Consider the following 22618-nt stretch of genomic DNA (forward strand, 5'->3'; position numbering starts at 1 on the left):
GGTAACACCCTTATTCATATGAATAGTTCCGTGGGTTTTGGGCTTTCAACTTGTGATCATTTATGCGTTTCATGGACGTGAGCTAAAACGGTCAGTTCCACACTGTAGGAGCGCTAGACAATGCACTAGAAACACCATGGCCACCCCACGGTACGGATCCTACTCAGGCTGCCAAAAAGGTAGTCATGTTGACACGATCTGAGGGATCCAGTCCGGTCCCGATGTCACATCCCCGCTCTGGTTTAGAGTTTCATCTTTAGTCTCTGTGTTTAGTTCCACTTGTGTTTTGCTTCTACACTCTACACTTGCGCTTTTGACCACATCTCTGGGTTGTGCTGAGCCTATGTTCTCCGGTGTTGTGACTCAGCCTGTCTCGACTTTGCTTCAGATTCTCCTTTGTGCTTATTCCAGCTACGAACGTGGCCTGTTTACTATGAGTACACTGGTGGATTTCCCATTTGGGCCTGTGCCTTGCGTCTTCCCGGCTTTGAACCTTGCTTCACTCTGGACTTCAGCTTTGGACAGTGGCTGTCTGTCTGTTTGCTACCACAGCCTGCCTGCTCTCAGCAGCCTGCCCACATCTGGCTTCACCACACTGCTTCGGACTGCTGTGCCCAGTCAGGTAGGAAGAGAGGCATGACGGAGATCAAACAAATTCGACGTAAACAAAAGGAAACAAATATACCTAGTGGAGGTGTCTGATACCCTTGTCACCGGATCTGTTCTGTTCATCACCAACTCGTCCTCAAGAGCTCAGCAGAAATGAAGCAGTGCACTGCATGACGTTCTGAGAGCTGACATTGGAAATCATACATTTTAGGGTAGTTTTGGTTTTCAAATCAGTGCTTGAGTGTAGAAAGTCAAGGGAACAGGTCAGTTACAGGCACAGATATAAAAAAAACAGCAGATATAGCTCCCCCCCCCCCAGGACCAGGTATTGACATTCACTGGGCTAGAACCCAATCCTCATTGAAATCCACAAAATCATTTCTTCTGTAAATACATTTTATTAGCTAGCAAATAAAGGTTAAATCTATAACAACATTTGTAACAAGCTGAAAAAAAAATTAAAAATTCTTTCTGTACAACTTTCTTTGAAGACCACATACAGTTACAAACATAAATCATAAAACAACATACAGTATGTACAATAATGCATTATTAGAGGAAAAAATAGATTCATATTATGAGTACTGGACAAACCCTTTAAATGAGGGCATCCTAATAACCCTCAATGTTATTGATGTCTTAAAAGCAAGTTGCCAGTATTTCTTAGTTACAGTAAATAACATCATATAAAGTCCCATTCCTGTATACAGTTCATTTAATGTCCTGAAAATAAATGGAAGGAACTGACATTAATCCTGAACTCAAAGAAAAAGTATCCTCATCAGGAACATACCGAGTTAACAAGGATCACAATTCCAGAATCGCTGAAACTGAGGTGCCATATACAACAGAAGTTCAGACATTGGGTCACAAGTGTTGATTAAAAGGATGAGAACATATTAGTCAGAAGAACAACCATAGAGACTTGTACCCAATTGAGAAGTTACTTAATTCAGCTGTTGTGTGGCTGGTGTGGGCTACCAAGGTGGGGTTGCATTTCACTGGATGAAATAGGTTCCCTGCCAAATATGTCAAGTGTTTTGAGATCTTCAGTGATGAAAAGAGCTATATAAATTCAAGGATTTGCATTTATGCTACAGAAACCCAACAACGGCCAACAGTAAAAGAAATGTATCTTTCACTACAGAATCATCCCATCACTACCTGTATTACAAATTTTGCAAACAAACATTTTAGCTTGTGAAGAAAATAGCTTTCTTTGCAATCTGCCAGTTTGTAAGTACAAACATAATTTCAACTGGTTTAATTATTTTCACACTTCATGGGTTTTTTTCCTCATTCAATAGTTATCCTATTTTTCTATCCAGAAAAAAAAAACCTTTATGATAACTCTGTTTTGCTTTAATTTCCTACATAAACTGATTTTGCAAAAGTAGATGTGACTGGGTTTTATTAAAGGAACCAATAAGCTACAATCAACAGCAAAATACCTGTGATGCACCATAACTCTTCCATTGCGGTATTTCTAAGGCAGTGAGAGCAGTAACATCCTGATAAAGGCCTTTTTTAGACAGTTCAAGCTATTAGAACAATACCATGCTCATGAACAGAAAATAAAGGGTAAAGCCACATATATTACATATAAAACCAAAAAAGTGATTGATTGTCAGTCAGTACAAATCAAAACATGTCAGTGGAGGTCATTGTTAACGAGACAGTAATTTCTCCAAAACATTTACAGTACAAACTGAATACAAAACACCACTGATGCTTAAGATAACAGAACGGACGTAAAAATAAGATTATTGATGTCATGATTAAATAAGCACCTACTGTACCACTACTGCATCAGGATGGTGTTTGCACAACCACCAAACAGTTGATTCTTAATCAGAAGTCAGGTGCAACTCAGGTGACCACAGTCCTATGAAGTACCTCTGTCTTGCATAATCACAAGGAACATGGCCCATTTCCTTTAAAAACTAATAACTGTCCTAGCACCTTTGACAATTAATGTTATGGACAGCTTTAAACAATATTTTGAACTGTGTAGGAGGGTATATCCAATACATCTGTTCTTTTCCATTATATCTGTTGCATATGAGTGTCATAGAATGATAAAGGCAACATAAAATTTAATTGCACTACAATTAAGGCTGCATGATGCAGTTTGCTACATTATCCACTTGCACCTTTCAACTGCTGTATTAATTTTGAAGGAAATAAAATTTGAATTGACAAAACTTTTAACTAAAATGAAAAATGTTTTTAAGTGTCATTTTTGTAAAACACACTGAAATGTGTAAACACACATGATGAAATATGAATAAAATCTATAACAAGAACACTAGAAATCACTCCTTCTAGGTGATGGTATTGTTTTGGTGTTTCCATGGAATGGAAACACATTACACATTAACACTGGAATGGAAATATAGTCTTGTACATCTTTTTAGAAAAAAATGCTGTCCAGATAAACAGAAATAAAAATAAGTTAAGAATCAAGAAAACAAAGTAACACCATAATGGCCATTAATCAATCCCAACAGGGATTCCTGAAGCAGGCACTTTCACCTACTTTATCATTTTTTGTAAAAACACAAAAGTAGCAATTCAGAACATTTTTAATTTGCCTTTGTCAATAGCAGATAGTTGGTTATTGCAAGATTCTTAAAATGTTTTCAACAACCTGTGATATTTTCCAAAATAGTTTATTCGCAGTTTAGACATTTTTAATGTGCAAAAAGATCTCAAGTGACAGAAAGCTGAGACTAATACTGATAATAATGATACATAATACAAGATGCTCTGCCTTTTCTCAAATTTCAGGTTTAAGAGTATAAGAAAAATCTCAAACAAGATTCTTGCCCATCTAGCCTGTTGGGTATGACATATTAAATGTATCAGCGTATCATTTATTATCTAACGTAATACTTGTTAGACTCTGGAACAATTGGCTTTGTTATAGTGAATAATGAACACAATTCTGTAAAACAACAGATGTAAACATAAAGCAGACCAAAAGACAATAAAAACGCATTGATACAGGAATCAAAAATATACTGCATTTAGAACACAAAGATACATAATATAGAATCATATAACTGAGTTAATAGGGGAAACATACAATGAAATCATCACTGTCTGCAGTTCACTCTTAAAACTTCTCTACTGAGTTGTGGGAAATAATACTCAGGTTTAAGTATTAACTCAAAAAATACTCAAAATTCTTCACAATTGCATCAATCACAATTGTTTTACTACATGAAGCGCGGCTCTGTAAGAACTGCTCTTCCTCACTATGTCACACTTTTGAAAATCTTAGCTTTTCACCCCCCATGCAGATTCTTAAAGTCACCACGCAGGTGATCAGGAGGCTTTGTGATTGGAGCTGGGGTGATCTCTTTTCGCTAAAAATAATTCCAAATGAACAACACTCACAGAGACATACGTCACAGGAACTGATTTCAAATAATAAAATACAAATTCTGAGAGGGAAGAGGGGCTGTATACTGTAAATTCCTGTTATCCAGAATAAAGGAGAGAAATTAAAGCCCTTTTAACAGGCAGTGTCCAGCATCTTAAACACTATCAACATAATTTTTTAAAAAGCCTTTCACTAAACAAAGGCACACATCCTGACATATGATTTACAACGAAAACGCTTTTCGTTAATACACCTGAATGAGCTACATCTAAGAATTTTGTCTTGCTATTCATACATTTTCAAATGTACAAGTTAATTAAAAATATTTTTTTGCACAAAACATCTTATTACATACACTTTAATGCTTTATAAGAAGAGACTAAGAACAATGCTGTCCTTCACCTGCTTTAAGAGCATATATATATACTATATATGTTGGTCCCATTGACACAAATAAAATCTCTGGTTATAAATATGTACAAGAATGTAAGATTATTAAAACATAACACATTAAATATTTTATACTCCATATTCCCCTTTTCCACATATTCTTGTTTTACTCCTCCTAAATTACATTTACTGAAAATTTAACAAGATCTGAGTTTGTTATGCATTCTCTGAGGTTACAACATATTATGAAAATAGGTATTTAAATTATATTAACATAGCAAAAAAAAAACAACTGATACTCAAACCAAACAAGCAGCTGAGAGTGCTGTTGTGCTTGAACAATTTTGACATTTACTTACACTGGAAAAGACTGGCCCTGTGTCTGAAACTTAGAAAACAAAAAATTCCAAGATCTTGAAATGACTGAGATGACTCGAAATTTGTTTGGTCTCTTCCTGTCAGTTAATATACTGTATAAGACACAAATAAAGAAGACAGGAAATGAGGTGGTATACTTGTTTTATCCTGGAATGTTTCTCAATGTTCATGTTTATCACATTTTTATTTTTTCTTCTCCTTGAATTAAACCTTGCAAACAAAAATGCCCCGCCCTAGCAACTGTTTCCATAGCTATGGCAAGGTGACCGTATTGACATGACTTCCGAGTCACTCATGCTAGGCATATTCAAAAGAGGCCCTCTCCCCCAAAAGTTCCCAGGACTCATTAACGTATCACAAGTATACGACTTGAAGCTTGTCAGGCCAAAACGTTATCTCTTATCTATTGTATGACTACCAGTGAGCTGTTTCTTGCTCTGAAGCTAGCATGCAGACAGTAATTTAAATGAAACATGGCAAGGAGGAGGCATTCATGTTCATAGCAAGTAAATGCTAAGATGAAATTCTGAAGTATTTGTTTTTTTCATCTATTTTAAAGATGTTCCCTCACAATCGAGGCTGTCTGAGGTCTCCAAACACTTCACAATGTACTGTGGAATATCCCGCCAAACTGGTAGTCTTTGATCGTGCTAAAACATCCTCCAAATGTTCCAGAAAGGGCTGCTTCCAGCAGGAAAAATCCCAGAGCTTTGATTGTTTGAGGATTGGGCAGAGTCTAGGCTTGATGCAGCGGGAGTGGTCAGGCTGTTGTCCTGCTGCCGGCAAAGCTGCTTGCTTGAAGCCAAAATGCTTGAGCATTCCTTCCGATTGGGCAGGAGGGCTGTATCCCAGAAGGCACCAGCCCACAGGTGTATCAGCAGGTGCTGGCACAGGCAGGCCGGCGAAAGAAGCGGGAATTATCCGAAAACGGCGTGGGTGTCCGAAAAAGGGGAACATTCTGAGCAAGGTTTGGAAAAATAGAATTAAAAGCGAAATAATAAAATCCCTTCATAGGTCTCCATCCTCCGGTGGCAAGCATAGCCTGAAAAGCCTGTGTGAAGAAAAGTAATGAATGAAATGTTGGAAGTGTTTTCATTTAAAATGTATTCATTTCTCTACCTGTGGGTCCAAGTTTTCTGCTTGGTCAAAATGTAGGAAATTTAAGCATACCCAAGCTAGATAAATTAGTTATTAGCATGAAGGTTAACTAATTAAATGAACTCTATCTCTTTTTAACTGGAAGACAACAGACTCTCTCATTTTTCTTTTAACAAATGGGATTTATCCAGAGGCTAAACTGCTGTTGTCAGACCCTCCTATACCTACACTACCTATGTAGTTGAGGCTGAAGCACAGCAAGTAAGAAATCACATTGGTGACTTCCAAGACTTGTCATTTATTATAATCCACCCATCTTCAAATGCGCACTCAAGCTGGGGCGGGTGGTGCTAATGCAGGGCCTCTCCAAAAGGCGCCGGGTGCGAGACTGCTCATATTGATGAGGCTCAAAACTCGTGGCATTTTTTCAAGGGGCACAGAGAGACTGGGACCCTTCAGAGAAGCCAATCAACACTAACCCAGAGTGTCTTTGGGAAGAACACCAGAACAGCCAGCAAACTCCCACACAAACCTGAGGAGAATGCTGTCAAGCGCTGCCCAGTGAGTGTTACAATTGAGGCATGTTTGTCACCCCTTCCCAGCACACACACTGTCGATAATGAAGAGAGCTCAACTCAAACGCACATCAGCAAGAATTATAGCCCCAGCTGTCTCTCTTCCAACGGGGTCAGAAACAGTTTCAAAACTTATTAGGTGACAGAAATACAAAACTCCATCTATTCCTCATCGCTGGCTTTCACCTAAGCATGGTGATTTCAGGTGGACTATTACTCAGCTCCAGAACTGGCATGAGAGGCTGGAGCAAATATGTTCTTTGCATTTTAAACACCACTTTTCAATCCTAGATGTTGTCAAAATGAATATCAACATGCACTTAGTAAAATATAATTGCTTAGATACCTTGGAGCAGTAGGAGGCATTTGATCCATCACCTTCATGTTTTTTGCAGATATTTCCACTCTTGTTCCCTGTTCAGACAAATTTATTCCGTTTATATTGAAATACGTCAGATTTTAAAAATGAACAATGGCTCTTTAGGTATCCACTCAGACAACACAGTTTTAAATTTTACGGAGTACAGTTCTCCTTTTGTTTCTTTTTGTCAGAGCCTGTTTGTGCTCTCAGTTTAAAGTGATTAATCACCGGTTGTTAAAACTCTAATCACAAAAACATGTGTGTACTGTTGTATGAAAACCGTGAGTCATGCTTACTTTGAAATGAACATTACATGGCCTTGACAATTCTCAAGAAGAAGCAGACAGAGACGGAGGAGAGAGATATAGGAAAGCAAGAGGAATATTTTAGCTAAAACGGCCAAACAAATAAATACAGAAACATGAATTTACACATTTTAAAATATTAGATATCATTAGAGATAATGACTTAAAATGATATTCAAGTCATTTTTGCATTATATTCATATAAAAGAACATGGATCTGTACTAGGACTTCAGCACTTCTTATATCAGTAATATCAGTGGTCTAATATAGTGAGTACATTTAACACGTTTGTAGATTATATCAAATAAGGAGAATTGGCCACCACTGTAGAAGCAGTAAATTACATCAAACACTGGCCAAACACCTGGCAGATGATATGTACTATGGAAAAGTGCAGGGGTTTGCATGCAGGTTACAAAAACAAACTACTGTATAAATACACAATAGGAAACACTGAGCTAGAAGAGGCTACTAATATATTATATTGAACCCCAGACAATGCCAGGAAGCATACTTAAAAGTGATGGATTAAAATCAAGTGGCATTGTGTTAAAATCATCCAATGCACTAATAAGGGATGATTTATAATACACCCATAACTCATTTTATGAAGATTCTTTAATAATAATAATAATAATAATAATAATAATAATAATAATAATAATTGCTTCACTTATATAGCGCTTTTATGGACACTCCACACAAAGCACTTTACAGGTAATGGGGATCCTCTCCACCACCCCCACCAATGTGCAGCATCCACCTTACTACGGTGGATTACTACGAAGACACTACGAATTGCTAACCACATTTAGAATAACAAAATCCAACTTTGAAACCACAAAGAAGCCATACAGAGAAACATTTTGAAACCTCCACGAAATGAGTGAAGAGTGAAGAGTAGGATTTAGTGTGACTCGTTGTTCATCACATTCCACTAACCAGCCTATGTGAGAGGGTGAGAGGGTGAGAGGCCGCACAGAGGCTGTGGAGTGGCAGGAGAGACGTGACACAATTCACTGCGTCTTTGTACAATGTTCGCTATCGTGTGCGCTTACTTTCATAAGATATTTGGGGTTTAGACTTTATCACAGATGTAAAGTCTGTACAGTACTGTACATAGGCATGCTTAATGATGTCTAACTACTGTACAGTAGATATGCAGTGGTTTTTATTACTAAAAACACAAACCACAGTTGGTGAATTTACTTATCGTTTCTCTGGTCATTTTTTGTTGACAAAAAGTCCGGAATCAATCGTAATCTTATTTCACCATTAGAAATCATGGAAATAGGTTTTTCAATTTACAAATTTGCGCTATATGAAAGGGTCTCTGGGGACGAATTACATTTGTAAAAAGACGTATGGGTGTATTTTGTACAATTTAAGTACTGCGTTATAGAAAAGATATTGCTTCTCTGGAATCTGTTCAGAGATGAGCAGCCAGATACATTCCAGTGATTAAGAGGATGTTTTATACTGACGAGAAATGAACAGAAGACTTCTTACATTTGAACAGAGAAGACTATGAGGGAGGCTGATACAAGAATCCAAAACCCTCCCAGGCTTTGCCTTTTAAAGCCGTGCCTAAATCAAACCGGTGGATTTCTCCTGAATGACCATGAAAACACAAACCAGATGACATACAGTACGTATGAACACCCCCAAAGTGCGCTTAAAATTGAAAATGGGCAGCACATCCCTTTAACCAAAGAGTTGTGGAAGTATGGCACTCAGCCATGTTGTTGAAACCGACACGGTCTTATTTTAAGAATTGGTTGGATAAGATCATCCAATGGCTGGATTAGTAGATCAATGAGCTACTAGTTACCAAATGAGCTAGAATGGTCCATAAGCCTACTGGTTCATATAGTTTGTGTGTGTGTTTTAGTGCATTCATTCTTTTGATTGAGACTCAAGTCATGCAGGTTTAATGGGCAGTTTAGTGTGCTTTTCTGTTGTGACTGAATTGCAAATCGAGCTGTATAGGAACCGTACCTGTTTCCGCATGATATCAGTTGCTTGCATGATACATCGGGGTGGCAATCCGTGGTTTCTTGCCAGGATCACGGCCTGTTCCAGGGACACGCTCAGAGTGCACCTGCCAAGAGGAGGTGGAACACAGCCTGTAACAACCTGCACTGCACGCTCGGCTTCTCTGGAGCAGCACATGCTCAGGGCAGCTCACCGCACAGCAATCGACGCTGCTGTCAGACAGCTACTTCACAGAAAAAGACAGCCCTGCGTGCACTCTCAAATGTCACAGCAATAGCACAATGCAGAAATCACATGCAGGCTTAATTTTGAAATCTATTTCCTACTCAGCTGTCGCACGGAATAAGACAATTGCTGTGCATACAAAGGATCGATCTCTCCACAAACTCGGAGGCCTTGGCAATTAACTCCTAAAAATCAATTACTGTCTCGAAAAACTCCCCCAAAACTGCTTGTTCCTGTCTGGCTGGTGAACAGACAGACAAGTTTGACTTTTCAGTTTCCAGCATGAGAGGAATCTCACAAGAGACGGACGTACCGCTTTGGGTGAACTACAAGGAAATTATGGCAAGGGCAGCAGCCCCCGATGAAACTCGAGCTGCTGCCAGAGCGACAGACGTGCCCCGGTGGGCCCGGGCGGCGCGGGTGCGAGGGTCCGTGTCGGTTACCTCTGCATCCCCGTGGCGCAGATGGCGATGTGGCAGGCGCCCAGCCGGTTGCAGAGCTCGGAGGAAATGGGCAGCAGACTGACTCCAGTGGGGAAAGTGCCGCCGCCGGCAGGCTTCGCGTTCACGTAGGACTGCATGAGTCTACACAGCTCGTCCAGGGCATTGAGGGGCCGCAGTAGCTGAAGGAGGAGCAGACCAGACAGTCAGGGAGAAAGAAACCACACCGGGCTCCGGACTCGCTCCGAAAGAGTGTGGCCCAATGGTTTTCTTTTCTTAGAAAGCAACTTCGCAATACCTGTGGAACCATCTGCCTTCTACGAAGGAGAAAAGAAAACAGATCAAGACAGCTCGTGACACGCTTTCCTCTGAGGAACACCTGCTTTTTTTATGTCAGGCTGCTCACTTTTAACAGTGCTCACAGTAAAATAAAAGCAGTTTGCTCACGGGGAAACATCTGAGAGCAAACACTTCCTCTCCGAAGAAACACCTGTTCAATCTAGACTTTGGGACAGAGGTGGCCAACCCAGAGTCTTATAGATCACGTTTTAACCATCTGTTTGTAAAGAGGTGGAACAAATGCGATTGTCAGTTCTGAACTCCATTTGCAGCATGGCTGTGCAGACGTTCCACAGGCAGACATGGGGCAGAAAGCCCAGGGGTCCCTTTTCTCAGTTTTTATCAATTGTAAAATGGTGGTGTACTCAAATTTAAGATCATCCCCTGTCCTCTGGCGCCCCCTGTGACAACCTGCAGAATTTAAAAAATAGATCTACAATCTTATCTTCTTTGAGGAGAATTTTACTTATTATTTAATTTTTGAATCCCCTATCAAAATCGTCCTAGGAACAGTGTAACACATTTTCACCAGCCAGTCCTAGCTGTGGAGATTCTGAAATCTCTCAGATATCTGCCGTAACAGATGGTAAGCATACCTGGTCTATCTTCACGGCAGTGGTGTTAGAGTCTGTAGGCAAGTTGGATTTCTCCAGGTAAAAGGCCCTGTAATGCAAAGATATTCACAGATTGGTTTAATACAGGGCTGAAGAAAAAACAAATTACACTCAGTGTTTAACAAAAAAGTATAAAACCCATGTTTTTGTAAACGCTTAACCTTTTACAGTAACGTAGACCTAGCAGACATATTTAGAAGTAGTGAAAAAACCTAATGGAACACTTTTCTCATCTGAAGCAGTGGTGTGTGTCCGCTATTGTACAGATACCTGAGTCTGCGGTAATAGCATTTGACTTTTTCCAGAGAGACTGCATTAATCTGCTGCTGAAAGTCTTCGATGGATGCGCTGTCCTGCTGCGCGGTACACTCTGGTTTCTCCAAAGCTACAGACGGAGAGGAAAGAGAGGACACAGGAATGAGAGGATCCTTTTCATCGCTGCATAAAACGTCCTTCTTATCTCAAATGAGATTTAGAAATAAAAGAAACGATATAACTACTTCATCAACCAGATTTCTTGATTTTAAATCCATCATTTGACATGAACTGGGTTTCATGCAGGTTGTTTTGAGGAAAGGTTACAATATATGCACTGAGTTTTTTTTTAAATACAAAACCTATTGAACGACATGTTATTACTGAAAATAACCACTTGGTGGGGACTCTCACACACTGTTGAGCTGACCACCTGCATCTCTCAGTATTGGGAACAGCATTAAGGCATCAAAAGAATGTATTTTCTTATTTTTATTTGTATTTACTTTTAGCAACACAGGATATTTTCTGAAAATAGCTGGTCTAGAAAACAAACCCAGTTTTGCTAACAGATCCTCGACTGTGGTATGGGAGACCTCCATTCATAAAATATGGACCTGCAAGGAGGGATCCTCCCAGTATCGACCACCAGGGCACAGCAGTGGGAGGTGCAGGATGAGAAGACACCCCATGGTCAGACTCACCCCGCGTAAACAGCACAGTGTGGAGCTTCAGACTGCCTCCATTCTGCAGCCTGATGGGCAGCTCTGAGAAGTGGCAGCTGTCCAGGTACAAAGTGATCTTCAGCGCCTGCCTGCTGCCCTCCACTTGATAAAACACGGACGTGTCTGAGGAAACACAGCACATCCTCAGAGATGATGAACAAACAGGTGTAGCGAGCAAAGCACAGACCGGTGTGCAAGAGCAGGTTATACAGCTGGCATAAAAGGGAAAACTGGCCAGAGCTGTGATTTATCATTTAGGCTGTTTGATTTTCCTTGTGCTTCTTGAGCAGAGAATCACCATCTCACTCAGGCTGGTCTGACTCAATCTGGTCACTCAATACCAAATGCCATTTGCTTTACTGCTTTCCATAGCCAGTGATGCCCCTGGATGAACACAGATGTTCTAAAAGGACAAGCATCATCACAAGCTGTTCTGCTATCTGACTGTGGATGTTCTGAGACTGTTGTGTTTCTCTGTACCACAGAGCAGGTCAGAGTCTCTTTTATTGATAGTCGCGCCTGGGGTCACTCCCTGAGGGTGAAACTACCATGGACTAACAGTACAACGGCATAGCTCAGGGTTAAGAGAAATGGTGTATTTCTATTAGTCCCAGATGCATGACTCACAAAAGAATAATAAAAGGGGAAGCTGGGAGACGCCAGCACACGTCTGTCGTAAACTGTGCATTCACAATCAGTTAGCTTTTTCACTCAAAACACCAGCCACAACACAGACAGAAATACAGATGGTCTGCTGCATAATTCACATTCACATGAGATGCCTAAAATTTTAGTATACTTGGCATCTGTCATGTCTGTTGGATCTGCTACAGAGGCAGGCTGTTGGAATAAGCACACAAAGTTGGCGCAGCCATGGAGATGAGAGGAATATTGGTCAGCAATTCTGCATCTGTCTGAGTGACATTATTCTCCCAAAAATGTCTTTGTTTACCTGGGAGAAACTGTCACTTGCTACTTTCCCAGAACAATACACAAAATAGACACATGAAACCGAGTATACACCTTTCTTTTAGTTTATAAGTATGCAGATCTTCAAATTGAGACAATGACAATTTCTTTCTTCTCTGTGGTGCACAAACTCCATGGAGACGATGTATAGATTAGCCACTAGAGTAATAAATCCCATTTCTTCAGTTAATGCAGACAAACTGAATTATGACTCTATAATTCCGATTATTTTGCCGGTCAAGTTCATAGTGGTTGTATATTTTCCAGCTTTGGTCATTGCCTGGGCAAGATTATTTCAACTGGAAACCAAAAAAAAAAACATGCTTTTCTTCAAAAAACAAAACACAAAAGTCTTTAAAAACTAGATATCGCTTTTAACTGAAAGTAAGCCGCATTTTTGCAATATTTCATCTTTCTGACTGCAGAGCCCTCGAAAGGTAGGTCTGACGCATAGATCTCATCCCTTCAGAGATGTCTTGCTTCTGTTTGCTCTCCTCACACGCTATACTGAGAGTGAACCATCAACCCCCCTGGGTACAGAACAGGAGCAGAGGTGTGTGGTTTAAATTCACCAGGCATGGCAATCTAAACCAGAAAACAAGCACCACTCTGTTTACATACACAGAGGTACAAAAGCCAAAGTAACACTTTAACTGAACCTCAGGTCTTTTACTGCAATTATCACCAAAAAAGACATTCAAGTGCTGGTGCTACTTGATCAAATACTGTATTATAAACCTGTAAAATCATCAAAAATCTTTACTGCTTAGTAAAATCATCCAAAATCTTTAGAAACTACTGGCTACCTGGGCCTACTTCTTTGCTACTCATCCCATACTGTTATCATGTTAACTGGTACAGTTTAAACATCTTACTTGCAACAAGGCATTCGTCCTCAAGCTGCCGGAAGTTAACGGTCACTTTATCCAAGTCCAGGAGGGCAGCCTTGGTGTCCTCAAGCATGGTGCGCTCCTCCTTCTGCCAGTACACAGACCAGGCGAAAAAGATAGAAATGACACTGATGCACAGGTTTCCGTCAGAACACGCATGTGGAAAATATGATTGGGAACAGGAGATTGTGCCCTTGCTTGCATATATAAGCAGTACATCAGTTATGTTATCACTTTATCTCACCGAAATACTAAGAATGTAAAATCACTAGCAGCCTCTTATTTCTAACTAACAATTTAATGGTAACATGTACATTTGCGTAAAAACGGTCATTAGACATTTATTAGGAGCAATGCACAGGAAAGTTAATAAAGCACTGGAAAGTGTGCAGTTTTATGACTGTTCATTGTTCATTGACTGCTGTGAAAGTTCCATAAAGCAAGTAGCAAACTTCATATGAAAACTGTACAATTCAGGGTTTTTTCAAGCTGGGGATGAATCTATCAATCAATCTATCCCCACAGTGTTCCAAGAAAAATCATGGAAAAGCTCTTTTTTAAGATTTAGCACATGCTGAAAATAAAACAAAAGGTTTTCAACATTCTCTCCCAAAACCAAGCTCCTCTGGGTTCTGTCGTGATTCTGAGCAAATCTGTTTGGTAAATATCTCGACTTTATCTGGCTGGATCAGCAGAAATAATAAGGTTTTGTCTCCTTTAACACTCTACTTTATGCCAGCAGCTATCACTCTGCAACTCACAACTGACAAACCACTGAAGCTCAGCAGGTGTGAGCCTGGCCAGTACCTGGATAAGAGACCTCCTGGGAAAACTAAGGTTGCTGCTGGAAGTGGGGACAGTAGGGGGCGCTCACCCTGTAGTTTTGGTCCTAATGCCCAAGTATAGAGATGGCTACACTATACTGTAACAAAGGCCTAATGTCTTCAGGAGGAGATGCAAAATTAAGGTCCTGACTCTCCATGCTCATTAAAAATTCCAATCCCCGTCTATGAACTGGTTTCATCACTCTGTTCTCCTCCCAGAGTGTGTGGTTAGTGAACTGGAGCAAGCTGGTTGCCGTCCCATCATCCAGGTGGGGCTGCACACTGGTGGAGGGGAGTCCCTGTTATCTGTGAAGTGCTTTTGAGTGGAGTGTTCAGAAAAGCACTATATAAGTGTATTATTTTATGTTTTACTTTAGAATCAGCTCTGTTAAGACCAGGTACAGTAATAAATCAATAATGATTAATCTCTTGGCATGGTTTGGGGAGAGTAGGTCACACGTTTTCTGCCCCTGGCGACCTGTGCTCTTACCACGCGAGGAGACAGCATGGACTGGAAGTTCAAGAGCACTCCGATGGTGGCGATCTGCTCCAGCCACTTCTTGCTCACTTCCTTGCTTTCCTCCTCGTACTCTCCGCTGTTGTTGTAGCGGAAGTTGAGTGCGGCCAGCAGCTGCTCAGACAAGGTGCAGATCGCCCCCACCACACTCTGGCAGAATATCACGTCCCTGCGCAGCTGCAGGCTGGTGTCTGTGAAGACACAAAAGAAGCATGTGAGCACAGGGCCCTGTTCCCCAGTTAAACCAGGATTCAGTCTGCTGCTGACATAGTTCATGACAGCTTCTGAAGTATTTAGGACCACGTGTAATCAAAACTTTAACCCCCTCACCAAATAGCTACCCAGCAGCATGGGTGAAACCGATACTTTGTCTTCCTTCAAGAACAGGCTGAATAAGATCTTTGGATCAATAATCTACTAACTACCAAAAAGCCTGAATGACCTCTTCTCATTTGGAACCTTTCGTATGTACTTACCACATACCAAATATACTTTCTGAACACATTTTTTAGTCATTTGTTTTAATTTTACACAATGGAACCCACCATCAACTACCATTTGGGAAATTGCAAGTTCTTGGTTAGGGGTTTCCAGCACTGGTAGTGGAGAGCCCCTATTGAAATACTTGTATAGGTCACTCTAAATCACCTGTTATTTCAAGATCAGGATACTTGGTGAAGCAATGGATCAATGAAGTAAATAATGTTTCAATGAAGAGATGAAAGATATTATTGTTTTTATTCTAAACAATCTCTAAATGGCTTAATGGAACATGCCACCTGTTTGAATGATCTTTCTTACATTGTTCCAGTCCTTTAGAAATTGACACTTTGAAGGTTCCCTTAAAAACTGCTGGATCAGGTTTGGAGAGCCCTGCTTTAGGATTCTTCTATGAAGGGGCGTGATCATAGTCCCAAGGAGGCCAAGATAAGGATTTAACATTCTTGGAATCCCTCAGAGTCTTGAAGTTGAGCTTTCATCTAACGACAATGAGCTATACATCTTTTATACATGATAATGGACTGATGACAGGAGTTTCTAAAAGAAGTCTGTACATTATGCAAAGATATCGTGACCTTGTAGTCCTCTAGGTTATCCTGCTAGGTTTGTACTAGGAGTTCCTGCAGCTAACCAGCTGCAACATTCAGCCCTGCAAAAACCACAACCCTACCCAGAGGAAGATTACAGAAGCTTTTGTAGATCAATGGCAAGACTAACAGCAAATCCCAACTCACTAGTAATGTGTTGGTCATGTGGTTTGGAGGACTCCATCTGGCAGAAAACCAGCCATGAAATCAAAGCCCTGGTTGGATACAAGTCTCAAGCAATATATTTATAGTTTCCATATGTCCCATTTACGAAATCCCTCAGCAGTCTCTCATTTTGTAAATACGACGACAGGCAGCATGCCGCACAAATAAACGTAGTCACACCAAATTACAGTGAGATCTATTGATAGCTGGAACGTAGATTAAAATAAACCAGACGTTCTTTCAAGAGCTCACCCCACCATCTCAGCAATGTCGACAGCACTGAATCTGCAGGCACTGCAGAATTTCTTCTGATGTGAGCCTGAATATATACCTTCTTACCAAATTGTCTTAAAGTGTGTTGAGCAATTTAGCTATGCTTTTGTTTTTAATACAGTCCCTTTTCTGTCTTAAGCCTGGCAGTTAGAGAGATAATACAATAATCTGCACCTGCATTCAGCCAGTAAACTATAATTGGTCTGTAGCATTAGTTTATCTACTGGTCATGATTTGAATAACATGATAAAAAGAGAGAAGCATAACATGCATTTCAGATGAGCAGCAGTCTAGTAAAAAACAAATAATAGGAGGATGAAGAGTAGAGTACATACACCACATCACACAGATTGAGAAAGTGTGTTTATTTCAGTACCTGTGCATTTCAGCAAAGCCAGGAGGAGCTGATTCTTCCCATCTGTGGATAAAAATTCAAAAGATATGATCCTGCGTTCCAAAGGAAAACCAATCCATCTATAAATCAAGTTATTTGGATCAAAGTAGTAGATTTACATTTTAGGAACAAGTAATAGGTTTATTCCATGCTGAAAAGAGAAGAAAGAAAACACAACGTTTCGGCTGTGGAGCCTTCTTCGGGTGTAAGCATGCAATCATGTCAGCAAATCGATTTACATATTAGTTGAAAACATGTATTTTATTTTTAGACCTTCCCTAAACAAATCGCTGAAACACTACTTACTGCATATTGTCCACACTGTTTGCTTGTACAGGACTTTCAGATGGCACCCTGCATCTCGCTAAAAGAATCCCTTTGGTTTATAAACCCCTGCAGGCTGATGCCCAGCAAAGGCACGCTTGCTTTCACTTCACTTCACTTCACTGACCTTCCACAAATCTCTGCAAATTATCCACCAGGGATCTGATGGAGCTGGGCAGGTTCCAGGGGTCCTCCTGGATGTTCTTGTGGATCACACTGCGGCAGCACGAGGTCCAGTCCTCCGTGTGACGGAATTCTGAAGGGGGACAAGGAGAAATGCTGTGATTCCACTCTGTTTGCGCCGTACTGTAAAGTATGTGCCCTGGAGCAAGTGTAGACTAGGCATTGGAGCAATGTAATAGGATTAGAGATACCACAAGTGATTAATGACTAGTGGTCAATTTTGTGTTTAATCAGTGCAGCTTTCAGGTGTGTACATCACAGGTAAAATAATAAAAGCAAACTCATTTCACCACCAGAACTGAGATGTCGAGAGTTTTGTATTGCGCTTCATAACAGCATAGAGTTGGCTACCTGGCTGACTGTAGTCCATTGGAAAGTGCTTGGTTTCCTCGCTGGCCTTTGTCATTACTGGTCCTTTCAGTAAGTTGTTAATGGAATCAACCTGCACAAGGATACAAAGTGGATCCTAGCAGTCAGCACAAAAGCACAAAGCAGTCAGCACATCCCCAGAGACCATGTCTTCGTTCGGAGATAATTCATTTTGTGTAATGGAATAGGACTCTAAAGCTTGCTGTCCTAGCTGGTAAACCTTTAACAAGGTTAAAGGTCACAAAACACTGGTAAGGGGGGATAGGGGAGCGAAACATTCTCTAATTCTGAATCCCACGGCAATGTGTAAGGCTGCAGGCAATCGCAGGCAGAGGAGGGAGATAATTCAGTAAAGATGTTGAACCTTTTTTGATCAGAATCATCTGTACAAAATGTTATCAAACGGATTACAAAGAAGCTGCACTCGTAGCAGAATCTGGCCGTCTTGGACTATTTTTAAGTGACATTGCTTGGTTGGGAGTCTGAGAATGAATAGCGTGTCATCTGAGCCTCTTCAAGCAAGGTGCCAGACATTCTTACAGTACAGTTCAAGCAATAAAAACCTCATCTACAGGACATCCCACGAGCCTTCATCAAACCAGAAAGTAAGGTGATCATACAGAGAAAAAAGACAATACTATACCTGATTAAAGAGGTGTTCAAGACATCCATGCAGCTTGTCCTGCTTGTCCAACGAGATCCTCATATCACAAGGAAGCTCGTCACCTGCACACAGTTAACAGAAATACACGCTGATTCACCTAGTCCAACTCTTAAAGAGGAGATGCTGTGAAAAACACGCACCAAAACACAGTTTTGACCCTTACATAGGTTCAGTGGTGTGCATATTCTTTCCCATATGAAGTATGTCCTGCTTTCAGAAGATACTTTCCTGTAAATCGTTTCTCCAAGAAAAATCTTAAACATTAACCAACAAATTGGACAAAAAACTACTTTCAAATATTTTTATCTCTGCACCAATCTTATATCATTCTGTAAGTCTCTCAGTCATTCCTGTCAGTACCAATGAAGTATTAATGTCATTTATTTGAACAGTATTGAGCATTGGATATTGGCCCCATTTGTGTATTTTCAATTGCTGTAGTTGATATATTTGTTATGCATGTTACTGCAGTAAGTGCAGAACACTGGCAGGTTAAGAGCCCTGCTAGGGAGACTATCCTTGCCTGATCACACACCAGGCCATTGCAGCAAACACTGGTACCCACACACAGTATTGCCTGGAGGAACTAGGAGAAAGTATTCTGCTCAAAGATACAACAGTTGTCACCACAGTGTGGACTAAGCCCATGACCTAGGTAGGGGTGTAACCCCGGCGTCCTGGCCAAATTTCCCATTGGCCCTCACCAATCATGGCCTCTTAATAATCCCTCTCTATGAATTGGCTTCATTACTCTGCTCTCCTCCCCACTGATAGCTGATGTGTGGTGAGCGTTCTGGCGCACTATGGCTGCCGTCGCATCATCCAGGTGGAGCTGCACACTGGTGGGGGTGGAGGGGAGTCCCCATTACCTGTAAAGCACTTTAAGTGGAGTGTCCAGAAAAGCGCTATATAAGTGTAAGCAATTATTATAATTATTATTATTATTATGACCTAGCAGTCATGAGAGCAGCAGCCTAAATGCTAGTCAAAACTGCCTCCCAGGAAAACGTCTTGAAAACGCATGCTGGGAGTGTGTATTAACCACTCATCTTGACGTCTCTAGCCCTCTATGTAGCCCCTCCAAACTGAAAGGTCTGGAAGCTGACATGGTGCTTTTTGTCCTGTCCATCACCTGGAGAACCACGATAGATGGCGGCGTGCAGTTCCCTCTAGGATGGAGACGGCGATGCGTTTCAAGAAGAAAACACCAGAAAGCTTCGCCAAGCACAGCCTTGCAGTCACTCATGCAAGGGAAAACAGTCACAGCCCATGCAAAGGCAACCGTCCCGCCTGTGGATTTCGAATCCTTACCTGATCCCATCTCATCGCTGCCCAGGTAGGAGCTGTTACTCCGGACGCTTGTGTATGAAAGAACGGAGTCCCGGTTACTGTTGCACTCGCTGAAACACACACAGACAGGAGTCTAAAGACGTGTCTCGGGTGACCCAGCTCAGCCCTGCTCTCCCACACTGGGAGTAGTCTGCAGCCCCACTTCTTAATTCCAACCAAAGGAAAATCCATATCAAAGGTGAGCTTTTCAATCAATCTTCAGTGAGTTTAGAGAAATGTGCTTTCAGAAAATACGAAATGTCAGCAGCACTGCTGGGCCTGTTTTGTGCAGTGCAATGCCTTCACATTCTACAATACAAAAGTGAGTCCAGCAATAATCTACGTACAACCCCAGGGTATGTGTGCGTCAGAGTCAGTGCACACACTGCTGAAATCAAAATCTCATTGAGAAGTTAACGTTCCTTGAACAATCAAACAATTTACACACACACACAAATGTTTGTCTCTGACTTCATTTACGAAGACAAAGATAATTATTGATAATGTCGTTTTTTCAGAAGGGTATTAAATGAGGTAAGCTGAGTTCCGAACATAAATGTCTAACATATCTCTGAAGCTACCAACGAAGCAACAGTGAATTTTCCATTGTTTGCCTCCGTCACGCCACTGTATTTAGGAAAAACAATTCCCAAATCCTGGAATCATTCTAGAAACATAGCCTGCCTTGACAGTCTAATCAAAACAGATTACATAAACTGCAGCATGTAATTTTGCCAAGAATAAACTCTGAAAGAAAAACAACTGTTCATAAAAAGCAAGACAAATCTAAAAAAAAAATAAAGTGTAATGGGCATTGCTGGGTGGAACAATATAAATGTCTTTGTCTTCTATGTAGCCACCCACAGAGGCCAAAGACTTTCCCAGTACTATTCTTGGCTCTGTATACAATGTGTTACAGTTTACAGAACCTCCCTTTGCTTAACATCTCATTCTCATTATTTTGTGTTGGCCGTAAACCTTAAATTGCACTGGGCTGAGCAATTAGCCACACCAGCACGGTCAGTAGGTTGTTTGAGAGGAGCTTTACTTAAGACATGCCCAAAAGCAATCCTAAAATTTCACAAAATACACTTTTTTTTAGGGTATCATTATATGATTGTCAATAATAAGTGACCCAAATCACTTAAAAATAAATATATTTTGTGCTATATCTTGAGATGACAGAGCACAATCCTGTGGCACAAGAAAGTGGTCTTTACAGTACTTTAATCGCCTGTTCCTGTCAAACAGTAACCAGAGTTTTATATAGCGCATGTATTGCCCCCAGCATTTTCTGGATAGATGACAGACGTTTTATGATGATGTCTGGGTCCCTGGACCGCAGCAGTAGCTGAGTAAATTATAGGCTAAACAAAATTTATTTTCTTCCCAGTTTTACTATTAGGGAGCAGTTACATGTGTTTCTAGAGTGGTTACAGCTGAACTGGCTACCAATTGAACACAATGTACTCTGTCCCACCATTCACTTCACAAACCATTTCGGTTTGAGAACACTCTTAGATATTTTGAAAACCTTAACCTGCTTTCAGCAAGTTCAAATGTATATAGGGTATCCCAAACTCTCTAGCAAAGACTAGCAAGCAGGGACTAATGTCTCCTAAAAGAGAAATTCTTCTGTTCTGATTTTTTAGGAAACTACCTGTACACAGCGTGTGCAAGGATATAACAAAATTTGCAATAAACCAAGAAATGGATTCTCTAAAATGTAATGGGTCATTTCTGAAATGATTTTTTGAGACAGGACAGTGATTATACTACCAACCGGTACATTAACTTCAATTACAGTGTAATGACCCCTGCAGTGTCTTCTGGTGTGTCAGGCTGGTTCACAGCCTGGGATGCACCTCCAGGGGCTGTCTAACTGTAGGGAGGCCAACCTAGGGCACAGATTCAAACCACATTGACATGTCATGCGTTAAAAGCTGGGCCACAGGAATTTTACCCCAGGGATACGAACACAAACACTACCCACACTGTTACAGGCCACGCACTTAATGTGCACATTTGGAGAAGAAAAAAGGAGAAGACAGGGAGAAAGAACAGGCCACTCAGCCACATGCCCACAAAGACGATCCTGTCACAGGAGCAAAATGCTCTGCTTGGGAAAACCGTGCTCTGTCACTTCAACCTTCGGTGGACTTTTAATCCTTTTTTAGTTGCAAGACCTAACTATGGAATTACACTTCCACTTATACCTTCTCCTCTGAAATGGCTGCAGTTTATGATTTCACTCCCTTCTGCAGAGAAAATGGTTGGCATTCTTACATAGCATGCATGCCTGCATATGTACACAATATGTAGTTCAACGGGAAGGCAAACCCAGCTGTTCACGAAACAGGGGTCACCTGCGGTCTGGGATTCTCCAGTGAAAACTATCTGTTCCGTGTTTCTACTACACCACCAGCAGCAGGTAGGTTAACTGATTGTCAAAAATCTGTACTTTATAAAATAAGTTATCATCACTAATACTATTTCATTGAGTACACTGCAACAGGGAAACAGGGTGTAATAAATACATACAGTATGTGCTGCGGTTCTAGTTCTTAGCTTAACAAGAAGACTCAACAATAACTCTCTTCACTGCAGGAGTGTTTCTTAGTGTAATGTACTAACACACAAAGGCATGGAATTTAATAAGCAGCTCTCTGGATCCATATGATACGATAGCCAAATATGGGAAATGTAATCACTCAGTGCAATATCACCATTCATTTCTCAATGCCGGCTGCTCCATTGAAAATTAAGGAAGAGCTGCAGAATAGGAAATACTTAAATATTCAATGTGAAAACGGGCCTTTATCGCCTCGTGTTAGATGTACTTAACCCCAGGAGAGATTGGATTTGTGTCTTCTTTTCCAAGAGCGGATTCCAAACTTGGTTATACCCCAGTCAAAAATGGAACCCACTGTT

General features: G+C 40.8%; 1 protein-coding gene across 2 annotated transcripts in view; it reads right to left on the minus strand.

The window, feature by feature from the left end:
- Positions 1-987: 987 nt before the first annotated feature.
- Positions 988-22618, minus strand: part of prex1 (phosphatidylinositol-3,4,5-trisphosphate-dependent Rac exchange factor 1) — a 145463-nt gene continuing 123832 nt past the window's right edge. For both annotated transcript variants that reach the window (XM_069179353.1, XM_069179352.1), the window contains exons 27-40: positions 19670-19758; positions 18338-18420; positions 17677-17767; positions 17270-17398; positions 16801-16842; positions 14872-15089; positions 13543-13645; positions 11678-11821; positions 10989-11103; positions 10701-10767; positions 9769-9947; positions 9104-9206; positions 6785-6852; positions 988-5816 (exon numbers count right to left, since the gene is read on the minus strand). In XM_069179353.1, the coding sequence (XP_069035454.1) occupies positions 5774-5816; positions 6785-6852; positions 9104-9206; positions 9769-9947; positions 10701-10767; positions 10989-11103; positions 11678-11821; positions 13543-13645; positions 14872-15089; positions 16801-16842; positions 17270-17398; positions 17677-17767; positions 18338-18420; positions 19670-19758 (1474 nt within the window). In that variant the 3' untranslated portion in view covers positions 988-5773. The remainder of the gene's footprint in view (positions 5817-6784; positions 6853-9103; positions 9207-9768; positions 9948-10700; positions 10768-10988; positions 11104-11677; positions 11822-13542; positions 13646-14871; positions 15090-16800; positions 16843-17269; positions 17399-17676; positions 17768-18337; positions 18421-19669; positions 19759-22618) is intronic.

This window comes from Lepisosteus oculatus, chromosome 16 (assembly GCF_040954835.1).
Source record: "Lepisosteus oculatus isolate fLepOcu1 chromosome 16, fLepOcu1.hap2, whole genome shotgun sequence".
NCBI lineage: Eukaryota > Metazoa > Chordata > Actinopteri > Semionotiformes > Lepisosteidae > Lepisosteus > Lepisosteus oculatus.